Below are 14,347 nucleotides of genomic sequence, written 5' to 3' on the forward strand. Positions count from 1 at the left end.
CTCTGCCCTCTCTGTACCAGGACCTGTCACATTGAAATACTCAATGATATGCACATTCCGTAATGGCCCAGGAAAGACATCATTGTGTACGTCCCAAATGGCACCCTATTCCCTATATAGTGCCCTGATCTGGCCATACGTTGTGTACTATAAAGGGATTAGGGTGCCATTTGGGACGCAGGCTTCAGCACCATTGACGATGAGTAAGGGGAGTTCATGTATGATTAGGCTGTCAGGAATAGAAGTGTGGTGCCATAGAAGGGTGACTGCTGAGTGTTTTGGACTGACGGTGACAGTCTTACATCCTGATCTGATTGTGTGGTTTGTTAACGATGATAATAATACCCGGGTTTTATGTGGCCATTTTCAATGACCCAATGATGGTTTGGTGACAATGGTGACGTCTTCATCTCTGTCATGTAATGCCAGATCATATTGCTATTGACATGTGATTATATATTATAATTGTCATTATAGAAATGAACAAAGTGTGTCTACACCACACCTTTTTCATTGTTTCTTCCCCGACAGCCATCATATAATAAGCCTGTTGTTCAACCCTGTTGTTTTATCCTGGACATGCTAGGATTAAATATAATGGGAGCTAAATATCACTGGTTGTTGTCTGGGCTGGTGACCTTCAGCTTGATAATGAGGTCTGAGCCCTGAGGCACGTAGACTGAGGCAACAACCATCACCATGGAGATGTTGTGGTGTCAATGGCTGCTATACTGTAGGCCCTTCAGAGGGCTTGTTGTGTTCTCCAGGGAAGGGGTGTTGGAAATATCTTAACTGTTACAATATGCAACACACATACTGTATATTGTCTACATGCATTGCACACAAATGCGCACAGATACACACACACTGCATGCACATGTACTGCAAATCAGTTGACACAGTGAAGTTACTGTGTCACTGGGTGAATGTTGACTTCAACTCTCGAGACTCTGTTCACAAACTACAACTCCATTTGCACACTAGGCTGGCTATATTGATAATTACAATACCTCTTGTGCTGCATGGCATTTTGAATTATATTTGATGTAGTCTAGATGTTGGTTGAAAGTGGGAATTTAAGGCTTTTCTTCAAGTGTTCCAAGTTCAGAAACACAGCACATACAATAATGAAAGCTAGTGATTAAAAGTGAATGTTCCATCAAAAATTGCTAATCAGGGACATACCACTCAAGAATAAGCTCCACTCCAAAACATTTACTGAATATTGTCTACTGGCAGTCATCATCTTTACTGGAGGCCTTAGTTTAATTACACAACTCCGTGGAAAGCAGGGAATATTTTTATTTTATGTCTACTGCCTCTAACTGTTTCATCATTTCTCAGTCAAATCTAATGTTGTAAAAGTCTTACTGCCATTTAGGCAATTTAGGGTGTCAGTAATTGTTCATTTGAAATGTATTTGATTTATAAATCGCTCCATGGCAGTGCACTTACTTCTAAAAAGCCATTTAACAGCAATCCTTACAGTCATATCAAACAGCTCATGGATTTACTCAGAGTGAGCAAAGTCAAAGAGGATTTCTGGGAAACTACCCAAATAGCCTACAGAAACACTACCTGTTAATACCCTCAAGACATGCCACTGTGAATTACTGTGTAGTTCTTCAGCAAACTCAAATGTTTAAGCCATAGCTTCGTCTATAGACATTATTAGTCTGCATTTCCTACATCCTTCAATCCTCTAAAAAAACTATATCCACAGTACATCCTGTTGTTGTCAGGTGCTCCATATTGGAGATCTGAATGTACTTTAGGCAACTCTTCTGACATATGTATAGCATGACAACAACAGACAGATCTCAGAATAGTATATTCCCTATGTGGAGTCACTACACAACAAAAACACCCACTGCCCCTGGCTCACTCACTTGAGCCACAGAGCTCCATAGCAACCTCTGCCGCTATCCCTGTCTCACTCACTTGAGCCACAGAGCTCCATAGCAACCTCTGCTAATACTATGAGGTTAATGTTCCCCACTGTGTTCCCATACCAGAACCACAAACAACAACAACTCTGAATGTTTCAGTCACACAGAACAGTGCAGCTTTTTTTGTTGTTGAGGTGACCACGTAGTATGATAATGCATGAATGCTGGGTGACTCAAGGCAGTCCCCTCTACCTATTATATTTTTAGGTATTTTCTAGTTTAAATATGTCTACCTGTTTCTCTTAAGCAAACAGAGGTTATTACAACCCAGTAAACCCACTGTATGGTTTTCGTTATGCCATTGATGTACATATTGGGACCTTAGCAGCTTCCCTGTGAGATCAACTGAAGCTTAACAGTCACAGGCTGGTCACCTGTGGCCTCATGCTGTTGTTTTGGGCAGAAATGGACAAGGAGGGAGCATTATTTGACATAGTTGTACCTTTTGTGATTGGCTAGCGGCCAAGTCTCCGTCTGTCGGCCATTTTAGGCTGTTATTGTTATTGAAGCGGGTGGAATGTGGTAATCCCACTGACTGCTGTAGTAGACCCAATGTTCACTCTGTTTCCCTGTTAAACCCGGATTAAGTCAAGCGTGAGAATCGTTTTTTTTGACAACTTCCTGCTTTTATTGGTAGAGTGACTTGATTTACTTGACCTATTCCTTTTAGCTACTAGTAGAGCCTGTTCTTGGTAGAGTAATACACTGAGTGTACAAAACATTAGGAACACCTTCATAATATTGAATTGCACCCTTTGCCCTCAGAACAGCCACAATTAATTGAGGTATGGACTCTACAAGGTGTGAAAAGCGTTCCACAGGGATGCTGGCCCATGTTGACTCCAATGCTTCCCACAGTTCCACACTTTCAAAAGATATAAGTGGTTTGAGTGTGTCAAGAACTGTAACGCTCCTGGATTATTCACACTCAACAGTTTACCGTGTTCATCTAGAATGGTCCATCACCCAAAGGACATCCAGCCAACTTGACACAACTGTGGGAAGCATTGGAGTCAACATGGGCCAGCATCTCTTTGGAATTCTTTCGACACCTTGTAGAGTCCATGCCCCAACAAATTGAGGCTATTCTGAGGGCAAAAGGTGGTGCAACTCAATATTAGGAAGGTGTTCCTAATGTTTGTACACCCACTGAATATGTGTCTGTGTATGTCTGTGTGGGTCTGTGCATGAGTGAGTACATTTGTGCTAAGGTGTGGAGAATCAGAACAGGTGGTCAGTTCAGTTCAAGTGTTCAGCAGTCTGATGTCTTGTAGATAGACATGGTCTCTGAGCCTGTTTGTATCAGACCTCATGCTCTGAGACAGTCTGATGTCTTGTAGATAGAAACTGTCCCTGAGCCTGTTGGTATCAGACCTCATGCTCTGATACAGTCTGATGGCTTGTAGATAGAAAATGTCCCTGAGCCTGTTGGTATCAGACCTCATGCTCTGATACAGTCTGATGGCTTGTAGATAGAAACTGTCCCTGAGCCTGTTGGTATCAGACCTCATGCTCTGATACAGTCTGATGGTTTGTAGATAAAAACTGTCCCCTGAGCCTGTTGGTATCAGACCTCATGCTCCGAACCAGTCTGCCCAACGGTAAGGGAGTGAACAGCTCATGGCTGGGGTGTGTGGGGTCCTTGATGATGCTGCATGCCTTCCTCAGGCACTGTGTCATGTAGATGTCCTGGATGGGTGGGAGCACTGTCCCAGTGATGTACTGGGCCATCTTCACCATCTTCGCCTTGCCGTCATGGAAGCAGCCATTCCCGTACCAGGCCGTGATGCAACCGGTCAGGACGCTCTCAATGGTGCAGCAGTAGTATTTGGAGAGGACCGGGGGTGGCATGACGAATTTCTTCAGCCGCCATAGAAAGTAGAGACGCTGTTGCTCCCTCTTGACAAGAGTTGTTTTTGTTGTTGGTCCATGACAAGTCCTCGGTGATGTGGATGCTGAGGAACTTAAAACTGCATACTCTCTCTACTGCAGTCCCGTTGATGTGGATCGGGGCATGTTCCCTCCTCTGCTTCTTTAGGTCAACAATCAACTCCTTTGTTTTGCTGACGTTGAGAAGGAGGTTGTTGTCATGACACCACTTACTTGCTCCCTATAGGCTGACTCGTTCTTTGACTATAGCTCAGCGTCCAGCCCTCCAAGCTCATCACTAAGCTCAGGACCCAGGGATTGAACAGCTCCCTCTGCAACTGGATCCAACTTCCTGATGGGTCGTCTCCAGGGGGTGAGGGTAGGCAATGAAACATCCACCACGCTGCCTCTCAACAAGGGGGCTCATCAGGGGTGCATGCTTAGTCCCCTCCTGTACTCCCTGCTCACCTACGACTGCGTGGCCGCACACTTTTCCAACACCATCATTAAGGTTGCTGACAACTCGACGGTGGTTGGCCTGATCACCGACAACAATGAGACATCCTATAGGGAGGAGGTCAGTGACCTGGCAGTGTGGTGCCAGGACAACAACCTCTCCCTCAACGTCTGCAAGACAAAGGAGCTGATCGTGGACTGCAGGAAATGGAGTGGCCGAGCACACCACCATCCACATCTAGGGGGCTGTATTGGAGTGGGCCAAGTTCCTCAGTGTCCACATCACTAAGGAATTATCATGGTCCGCACACACCAAAACAGTTGCATAGAAAGGCAGGACAACGCCTCTTCCTCCTCAGGAGGCTGAAAAGATTCAGCAAGGGCCCTCAGATCCTCAAAACGTTATACAGCTGCACCATTGAGAGCATCTTGACTGGCTGCATTACAGCTTGGTATGGCAACTGCTCAGCCTCCGACTGCAAGGCGCTACAGAGGGTAGTGTGTACTGCCCAGTACGTCACTGGGGCCGAGCTCCCTGCTGTCCAAGACCTCTATACCAGGCGGTGTCAGACGAAGGCACTAAAAATTGTTGAAGACCCAAGTCATAGACTGTTTTCTCTGCTACCCCATGACAAGTGGTAATGATGTCTGGAACCATAGCAAGGGGTACAAGCCTGGAACCAACAGGACTCTGAACAGCTTCTACCCCCAAGCCACCCCCAGGTGGTGAGGATAGGCAACGAAACATCCACCATGCTAAGATTGCCAAATATTTAGTCCAGTTGCTATTGGTTAACTATTTAACTATGTGCATTGACCCCTTTTGCACTAAATCGTTTGACTCATCACATACGCTGCTGCTACTGTTTATCCTCTATCCTGTTGCCTTGTCACATTATCCCTACCTATATGTTCATATCTACCTCAATTAGCTCATACTCCTGCATATCGACTCGATACTGGTACCCCGTGTATGTCGCCAAGCTATAGTAACTGATTGTTAATTTATTCCTTGTGTTATTTTTTTATTTATTATTTATCTTTTTTTTATACGGGCAGACTGTATCGGAGCATGAGGTCTGATACCAACAGGCTCAGGGACAGTTTCTATCTACAAGACATCAGACTGTATCAGAGCATGAGGTCTGATACCAACAGGCTCAGGGACAGTTTCTATCTACAAGCCATCAGACTGTATCAGAGCATGAGGTCTGATACCAACAGGCTCAGGGACAGTTTCTATCTACAAGCCATCAGAACTGAACTGACCGCCTGCACGCGCATACACACCACGCACACACACACACACACACACGTTCATGCAACAAACGCATCACAACTGCTGCTATCAGACTCTTATTACAGTATGATTGCTAAATACTGCACAATTTTAAACACTTGCCTCTCAATCCCCCCTTCCCTAAAATATGGTAAATATTGGACTATAAATTGTGCCTCCCTGTATTATACTTATGCTCAAATGTTTATTCTATTCTACTGAGCGATTTACTTTATGTGCATATTCTTATCTTTTATGATTTATTATTGTTGCCGCATTATCGAGAAAGAACCTGCAAGTAAGCGACTAATAAAACTTGAAACTACTTATTCTTACACTTTTTGTTGTAGTGTGTCAGGAAAAGTGAGCGAGGCAACCCGATCTGGCAACTGACACGCAGCGAGACACAAGAAGTAGGCCAAGTTGGATTTTTAATAATCCTTCTGAATAATACAATTCTCTTTTCGCTTCACATTTCGCTCGTAATTTGCCTAGACATCAAACCTATTCCAAAACATCAGAAAACCTCATCGAAAAGCATGGCTAGGCTACTTATTTCCCCTGTCTGTCAGCTAGCTCTCCGTATTATCTTATTCAATCCATTTAAAGAGCCGACTATGCAACGTTACATGATGTTGTCAGAATTGTAGGAACTGACGGGAATAGGAACAGGGCGAAATGTGAGGAGAGAGAGAGAGGGAGAGATAGCGACACTGAAAAGGCGAGAGGGAGAGAGTGCGATAATATGAGAGAAGCAAGGGAGGGCCCAGTAAACTAAAGTGTAAACAAACCCTGTGTGAAGCCGAAGCAAAGTAGTAGAACCAACATTTATTGTAAAAGTGTAGAGTGGGCACACTGTGGTGAGTGTTGGTTATTAAAGAGAATTATACAGGGCCTGTAAAAGCCGTGTCGGTAGTTTGATCTGTTCTCCAATCTGGCAACCTCCGCTCCAGATCTCCAGATGACAGTAGGGGTTTAGGTGGGAAGAGGGGAGGGATAACGAGCCTTCACCACTGCACACATAATTCTTTGTTTAGGGAAGCAGATGGAGACTGGGTTTTTTAATTATGGCCTTCCTTCCTCTCTTCCTGTCTTCCTTCCTGTCTTGTGAAAGCCAAATCAAGACAAGGGCTGCATCTTTAATCCTCATGTTTTGCTGCTGACAGCTGGGGGTGGAAGTGTTGAAGCTGCAGAACCTGTCAAGGGTCAGTATTACTACCGTAGGACCTCCCGAGTGGCACAGTGCTCTAAGGCACTGCACTGCAGTGCTAGCTGTGCCACTCGAGATTCTGGGTTCGAGTCTAGGCTCTGTCGCCTGAGTCCAGGCTCAGACTTGTCCCATCGCGCACTAGCGACTCCTGTGGCATGCCGGGCACAGTGCATGCTGACACGGTAGTCAGGTGTACGGTGTTTCCTCTGACACATTAGTGTATTAAAAGCATTTCGCTACACTCGCATTAACGTCTGCTAACCATGTGTATGTGACAAATAAATAAAATGTGATTATTTGATTTGATAGTGTATTACTACACTAATGTCTCTATTATTGAGGAGAGGTCTGTAATGATAGGACAGGTGTTAAAAAATGATAGGTTACGCAACAGACCCTGAATCGGTATTCGCTTGAAGATGAACAGTATCGTTTTGATTATGTGGTAACAGATCCGTCAATCGGGGCGGCAGGCAGCCTAGTGGTTAGAGCGTTGGACTAGTCGCTGAAAGGTTGCAAGATTGAACCCCCGAGATGACAAGGTAAAAATCTGGTAGTTAACCCACTGTTCCTAGGCTGTCATTGTAAAGGCCGTCAGTTAAATAAAGGTTAAAAAAATAAAAAAAATAATAATGTGTGTATGTGATTCATAGTGTTTCTCTTAAAAAGTGGCATGCTTGAGAATTTAGAGAAGTCTATAGTGTACCTATGTGACTTCCATTTATCTTGTCAAGGCTGTGTCTGATGTACAATGAATGCCTTACTGTGAAGTGTCTCTATAGTGATGTGAGTACAGAACTACTTGTCACTGTTGACCTTGTATCACACTGATCCTCATGTAATGGAGAAGATACACAACTTCTCTCCTCTCTATATTTTATGTCTTCTAGCCCCTCGTTGTCTTCAGAGCGTTATGGAGTGAGGTGGAATTAGTAGAAGTTACTAGTAACCACTGATACGGGGTCAGATGTTTTTCATAACCACAATGGTAATCAAATCAAATCAAATGTTATTAGTCACATGCGCCGAATTCAACAGGTGTAGTAGACCTCTCAGTGAAATGCTGAATTCAACAGGTGTAGATCTTACAGTGAAATGCTTACTTATGAGCCCCTAATCAACAATGCAGTTACATTTTTTTATGGATAAGAATAAGAAATAAAAGTAACAAGTAATTAAAAAACAGCAGCACAATAACAATAGCGAGACGATATACAGGGGGTACTGGTACAGAGTCAATGTGCGGGGGGGGCACCGGTTAGTTGAGGTAATATGTACATGAATGTAGAGTTAAAGTGACTATGCATATACAGTATTATAAACAGAGAGTAGCAGCAGCATAAAAAGAGGGACAATGCAAATAGTCCTGGTAGCCATTTGATTAGATGTTCAGGAGTCTTATGGCTTGGGGGTAAAACTGTTGAGAAGCCTTTTTGTCCTAGACTTGGCACTCCGGTACCGCTTGCCATGCGGTAGTAGAGAGAACAGTCTATGACTTGGGGGGCTGGAGTCCTTGACAATTTTTAGGGCCTTCCTCTGACACCGCCTGGTATACAGGTCCTGGATGGCAGAAAGCTTGGCCACAGTGATGTACTGGGCCGTTCTCACTACCCTCTGTAGGGCCTTCCTCTGACACCACCTGGTATTGAGGTCCTGGATGGCAGAAAGCTTGGCCCTAATGATGTACTGGGCCGTTCTCACTACCCTCTGTAGTGCCTTGCGGTCGGAGGCCGAGCAGTTGCCATACCAGACAGTGATGCAACTCAATGGTGCAGCTGTAGAACCTTTTGAGGATCTGAGGACCCATGCCAAATCTTTTCAGTCTCCTGAGGGGGAATAGGTTTTGTCGTGCCCTTTTTCACAACTGTCTTGGTGTGCTTGGACCATGTTAGTTTGTTGGTGATGTGGACACCAAGGAACTTGAAGCTCTCAACCTGCTCCACTACAGCCCCGTCAATGAAAATGGGGGCGTGCTCGGTCCTTCTTTTCCTGTAGTCCACAATCATCTCCTTTATCTTGATCACGTTGAGGGAGAGGTTGTTGTCCTGGCACCACACGGCCAGATCTCTGACCTCCTCCCTATAGGCTGTCTCGTCGTTGTCGGTGATCAGGCCTACCACTGTTGTGTCGTCTGCAAACTAAATGATGGTGTTGGAGTCGTACCTGGCCGTGCAGTCCTGAGTGAGCAGGGAGTACAGGAGGGGACTGACCACTTACCTCTGAGGGGCCCCTGTGTTGAGGATCAGTGTGGCAGATGTGTTGCTACCTACCCTCACCACCTGGAAGTCCAGGATCCAGTTGCAGAGGGAGGTGTTTAGTCCCAGGATCTAAAATTGTCCCTTTCCTAAATTTGTCATGGATAGGGATATGGACTTTATTTTATTTTCCATAATAAAAAAGTTAAATTTTGGGGGGAAGCCTGGCTTCCCTTGGCAACCATGAATACACACCACTAGTCAGTCCACTTTACGTTAATGTGTCCCTTTTGTTATGTAAAACCAGTGGACCAACTGCACTGCCAACCTTCCTCGTAAAACAAGTGGAGTTGTTGAGTACAGCTCCCGCTGCCCCCCGTCTCTCCCTACTGTGACTACATCGGAGAGATAGAAGAGAGAGAGAGACTGAGGAGGAAGGGAGAGGCTGTCAACACTGACAGAAAGAGACTTCAAAGGGAAGTGAATGATAGTGGTGAAATTGCTGTGTGTGTGTGTGTGTGTGTGTGTGTGTGTGTGTGTGTGTGTGTGTGTGTGTGTGTGTGTGTGTGTGTGTGTGTGTGTGTGTGTGTGTGTGTGTGTGTGTGTGTGTGTGTGTGTGTGTGTGTGTGTGTGCGTGTGTGTGTGTGTGTGTGTCTGTGTGTGTGTCTGTGTGTGTGTGTGGTGCGTGGTGTGTGTGGTGGTGCGTGTGTGTGACTCTCCCAAAGGATTAGTAGGTGTGTAAAACCAGCAAGTACAAACGTTTTAGAACACCGACTCATTAAAGGGTTTTTCTTTATTTTTACTATTGTCTACATTGTAGAATAATAGTGAAGACATCAACACATATGGTATCATGTAGTAACCAAAAAAGTGTCAAACAAATCCAAATATATTTTATATTTGAGATTCTTCAAATAGCCACCCTTTGCCTTGATGACAGCTTGGCACACATGGGAAAAGTGGAACGGTGTGTAACCTGGAGTCCTAACTGTCCTCATCTCTGTGTTTGTCTTCAGCCATGCAGCAGGTTCTGGACACTCTGAGTGACAGCACCAGCTCCACCATCGCCAATGACCTGGACCTCATCTTCCTCAAGGGCATCATGGAGAGCCCCGTGGTGAGAATATATGTACCTACAGAATGCCTACAGTATACATACTTGTCTATGGTGGTTTTTGATGCAAGAAACCACTTCACAAAATAAAATGCATAATTATTCCCATAACATTATTACAGAGAATCAGAACAATGATGCTACCCTCTGCCTATTGGCTACTTAGCTTATTCAAGCCTGCCTCAAAATACAACATTTCCCCTTTAAGACAAAAACTCTCTTTTCAAAGATGTCTAGAAAAATGCACACATTTTGTGCTCTTGTAATAAGCAATCACTCTCCCCATTGCTGACTACAAATGATCTATAACTGGGCAAAAAGTTGAAATGTTGATAGTGTTGGGGGGGGGAGGCTGCCATAATCGACATCCACGTCTTCGGTGCCTGGGGAACAGTGGGTTAACGTGTAAGGTTTGAAAAGATTTTACTTTTACAAGAGCTACTAGAATGAAAAGTCAACCATCAAAATGATTTAAAGCAAATTGTTTTGTTTTCATTTTGAAATGATCAAGTCAACCTTGACATCAACATTGTAATTATTAACATTACAACATAGTCGTAATTGTTGCGTCATCCAATCAAATGCAGTTGATGCCTAGGAACTGACAGAAGCTCTGAGCTTTTACAATACCATGTCCTGGGGGATACTGTGTTCTTTTCCTTGCGCTTAGAGAAAGAACAGACTCACAGGCCCATTAGTGCTGTGTGGTCTTTCTCTCTCTCCTACAGAGAGCATTCAGACAGACTTTTTTGGGAGAGATAAGAAGATGAGAGCTCTTTGGGGAGCACTGCATCAAATACCTCCAGTTGAAGAAAAGAGCAGAGCCCCTCGCTCTCTTGCTTTCACTCTCAATTTCAATTGAACAGTTTATTGGCATGGGAAACAAACGTTTACATTTACAAAGCAAGTGAAATAGATAATAAACAAAAGTGAAATAATCAATAAAAAATGAACAGTAAACATTACACTCACAAAAGTTCCAGAAGAATAAAGACATTTTTTTGTACTTTAACACTGTCTATATACAGTGTTAATGTTAAAGTACAAAATAAATAAATCAACATAAATATAGGTTGTATTTACAATGGTGTTTGTTCTTCACTGGTTGTCCTTTTCTTGTGGCAACAGGTCACACATCTTGCTGCTGTGATGGCACACTGTGGTTTTTCACCCAATAGATATGGGAGTTTATCAAAATTGGATGTGTTTTCGAATTCTTTGTGGGTCTGAGTAATCTGAGGGAAATATGTGTCTCTAATATGGTCAAATATTTGGCAGGAGGTTAGGAAGTGCAGCTCAGTTTCCACCTCATTTTGTGGGCAGTGTGCACATGGCCTTTCTCAATAGCAAGGCTATGCTCACGGAGTCTGTACATAGTCAAAGATTTCCTTCATTTTGGGTCAGTCTCAGTGGTCAGGTATTCTGCCACTGTGTACCCACATTTTTGTAATTTCTTTGCAATGTGTTAAGTAATTGTATTTTTGCTCTCTCTCTCTCTCTCTCTCGCTCTCTCTCTCAGTGCATGCTGGGAGTCTTTTGGAGTTTGAGTGTTTGGTGTGGAGGGCTCTGTCCTAACTAACTTTCTTGATAGTTTTTTTGGTATTTTCTTTCAATTCTCTTTTTCTATGGTGGAGGGTTAATGCACTATTTGTTTTAGCGGTATCCACAGTTTTTTCAAAGTTAGGGTGGAAGAGGACAGAGTTTTAGTTTCCTGGGGTTTGGAAGGTGTGGGGTGCGCGATGGCTTCTCAGCCTAGCGCGGAGGAGACGCTGTCTATACGGCATGGATTCAGGTGTGTTCCTGAGAATGGAGTTAAGGTGGAGGAGGTTCTGCTTGCTGTCGGTGAACAGGTAGGAGCTGAATTTATACATTCTGCTTCTAGAATGAACAAAGCTGTGTTTGTGTTGATGAAAAGAGCAAATTTGGCTGGTAGGCTAATTGCTAGTGGAATATTTGTAAGGGATGTGTTGGTGCCAGTTTCACCTTTCTCTACTCCTTCGACAAGAGTGGTAGTTGCAAATTTGCCTCCGTTTATTACGGATGATAAAATCAGGAAAGAGCTGAGTCGTTTTGGTAAGTTTGCTAGCGGTTTTTAAGCAAGTTGTTTCGTTCCGGAGGCAAGTGTTTGTTTCTGAATGAAAATGAGCAACAGCTAAATGTGCATTTTAAAGTGAGGCACGGGGAGGGGCTCTATCCAGGGTTTGCCAGCACAGATAGTCTACGGTGTTTTGAGTATGGGGATTTGGGGCATAAGAGCTTTGCGTGCCAACATAAAGCCCGTAGACAAGGTAAGGGTACAAGCGCCAGTGGGGGAAATCGAGGTCAACATGCAGGGGGTAATGAGATGCAGAGGCTGGGCCTAGTCATGCCAGGGCTGGTGATGTAGATGAGGCTGGGCCTAGTCATGCAATAGATGGTGGTGTAGATGAGGCTGGGTCTAGTCAGGCTAGAGATGGTGGGGTAGCGGAGGCTGGGTCTAGTCAGGCTATGGATGGTGGTGTAGCTGAGGCTGGGTCTAGTCATGCTATGGATGGTGGTGTAGCTGAGGCTGGGTCTAGTCAGCCTAGAGATGGTGGGGTAGTTGAGGCTGGGCCTAGTTATGCTATGAAGGGTGGTGTAGATAATGCTAGGCCTAGTCATGCTATGGAGGGTGGTGTAGATGAGGCTGGGTCTAGTCAGGTTATGCTAGTGGATGAGGAGAGTATAGTGGGGAAGTGTAAGAGAATAGGGGGAGGAGGAGGGTGTCAAGGGGAAAAGGAAAAAGGGTGTGGACAAAGGCACCATGGAAACTTTTCCTGTTGCTGTGGGTGATGCCGTGACCAGAGAGGAAGGGCAGGTGGTCAGGATGGGAGATGAAGAGGAAAGTGAGGAGGAGCAGTTATTTTTTTCAGACTCCTCTTCAATGGGCCCGGAGCTGACAGCCAGTCAAGCAGAGGGGTCTAAGTACACGTTGAGAGAACTGACAAGGTTCCTGAATGAGACCAAGGGGAAAAAAGTTCATCTTGAGGCTTTTTTTTCTGATCCGAGAGAGTTTGTAAGATCAGTACAACATGCTATGAAAAATGAGGAGCATGGTGTCCTCTCACCCAGGAAACGGTTTAGGTTGAGGAAGTGGGTCACAACAGTGCGTAAGGGTCTGCCTTCAGACACTGTTTAGATGTATATTTTCTTTCTGGCACTGGGGCTTTTTGAACTTTGCTATTGGTCTCTTTCTTTGCTGGCTTTTCTCCCACTTCTTATGGAGACTCTTCTTGTGGGCTCGCTCATTATAAATGGTGCCAGAGATGTGGGAAAGAGGAGTGTGTTGAGTGAATATGTAAAACAAAAAAAAGTACAGGTGTTGTTTCTGCAGGAGACACATAGTGATGTGTTGAATGAAGTCGATTGGGGGCTCTGATGGGAAGGGGCAAGTGTGTTGCGCCATGGGACAAATCTTAGTGCAGGGGTGGCAGTCCTTTTTGCACCGGGGCTGTCTGTGTGTTGATCCATGGGACAGATATTAGTGCAGGGGAGACAGTCCTCTCTTCCTGTCTTCCTTCCTGTCTTGTGAAAGCCAAATCAAGACAAGGGCTGCATCTTTAATCCTCATGTTTTGCTGCTGACAGCTGGGGGTGGAAGTGTTGAAGCTGCAGAACCTGTCAAGGGTCAGTATTACTACCGTAGGACCTCCCGAGTGGCACAGTGCTCTAAGGCACTGCACTGCAGTGCTAGCTGTGCCACTCGAGATTCTGGGTTCGAGTCTAGGCTCTGTCGCCTGAGTCCAGGCTCAGACTTGTCCCATCGCGCACTAGCGACTCCTGTGGCATGCCGGGCACAGTGCATGCTGACACGGTAGTCAGGTGTACGGTGTTTCCTCTGACACATTAGTGTATTAAAAGCATTTCGCTACACTCGCATTAACGTCTGCTAACCATGTGTATGTGACAAATAAATAAAATGTGATTATTTGATTTGATAGTGTATTACTACACTAATGTCTCTATTATTGAGGAGAGGTCTGTAATGATAGGACAGGTGTTAAAAAATGATAGGTTACGCAACAGACCCTGAATCGGTATTCGCTTGAAGATGAACAGTATCGTTTTGATTATGTGGTAACAGATCCGTCAATCGGGGCGGCAGGCAGCCTAGTGGTTAGAGCGTTGGACTAGTCGCTGAAAGGTTGCAAGATTGAACCCCCGAGATGACAAGGTAAAAATCTGGTAGTTAACCCACTGTTCCTAGGCTGTCATTGTAAAGGCCGTCAGTTAAATAAAGGTTAAAAAAATAAAAAAA

At 44.6% G+C, this 14,347-nt stretch overlaps 1 protein-coding gene across 1 annotated transcript in view; it reads left to right on the forward strand.

Annotated features, from left to right (window-relative positions):
* Nucleotides 1-14,347, forward strand: part of LOC139377464 (MAGUK p55 subfamily member 2-like) — a 63,527-nt gene that overhangs the window by 19,078 nt on the left and 30,102 nt on the right. The window contains exon 2 of the mRNA XM_071120494.1: nucleotides 9,975-10,075. Within this exon, the coding sequence (XP_070976595.1) occupies nucleotides 9,975-10,075 (101 nt within the window). The remainder of the gene's footprint in view (nucleotides 1-9,974; nucleotides 10,076-14,347) is intronic.

Source organism: Oncorhynchus clarkii, chromosome 20, assembly GCF_045791955.1.
Source record: "Oncorhynchus clarkii lewisi isolate Uvic-CL-2024 chromosome 20, UVic_Ocla_1.0, whole genome shotgun sequence".
In the NCBI taxonomy this organism is placed as follows: domain Eukaryota; kingdom Metazoa; phylum Chordata; class Actinopteri; order Salmoniformes; family Salmonidae; genus Oncorhynchus; species Oncorhynchus clarkii.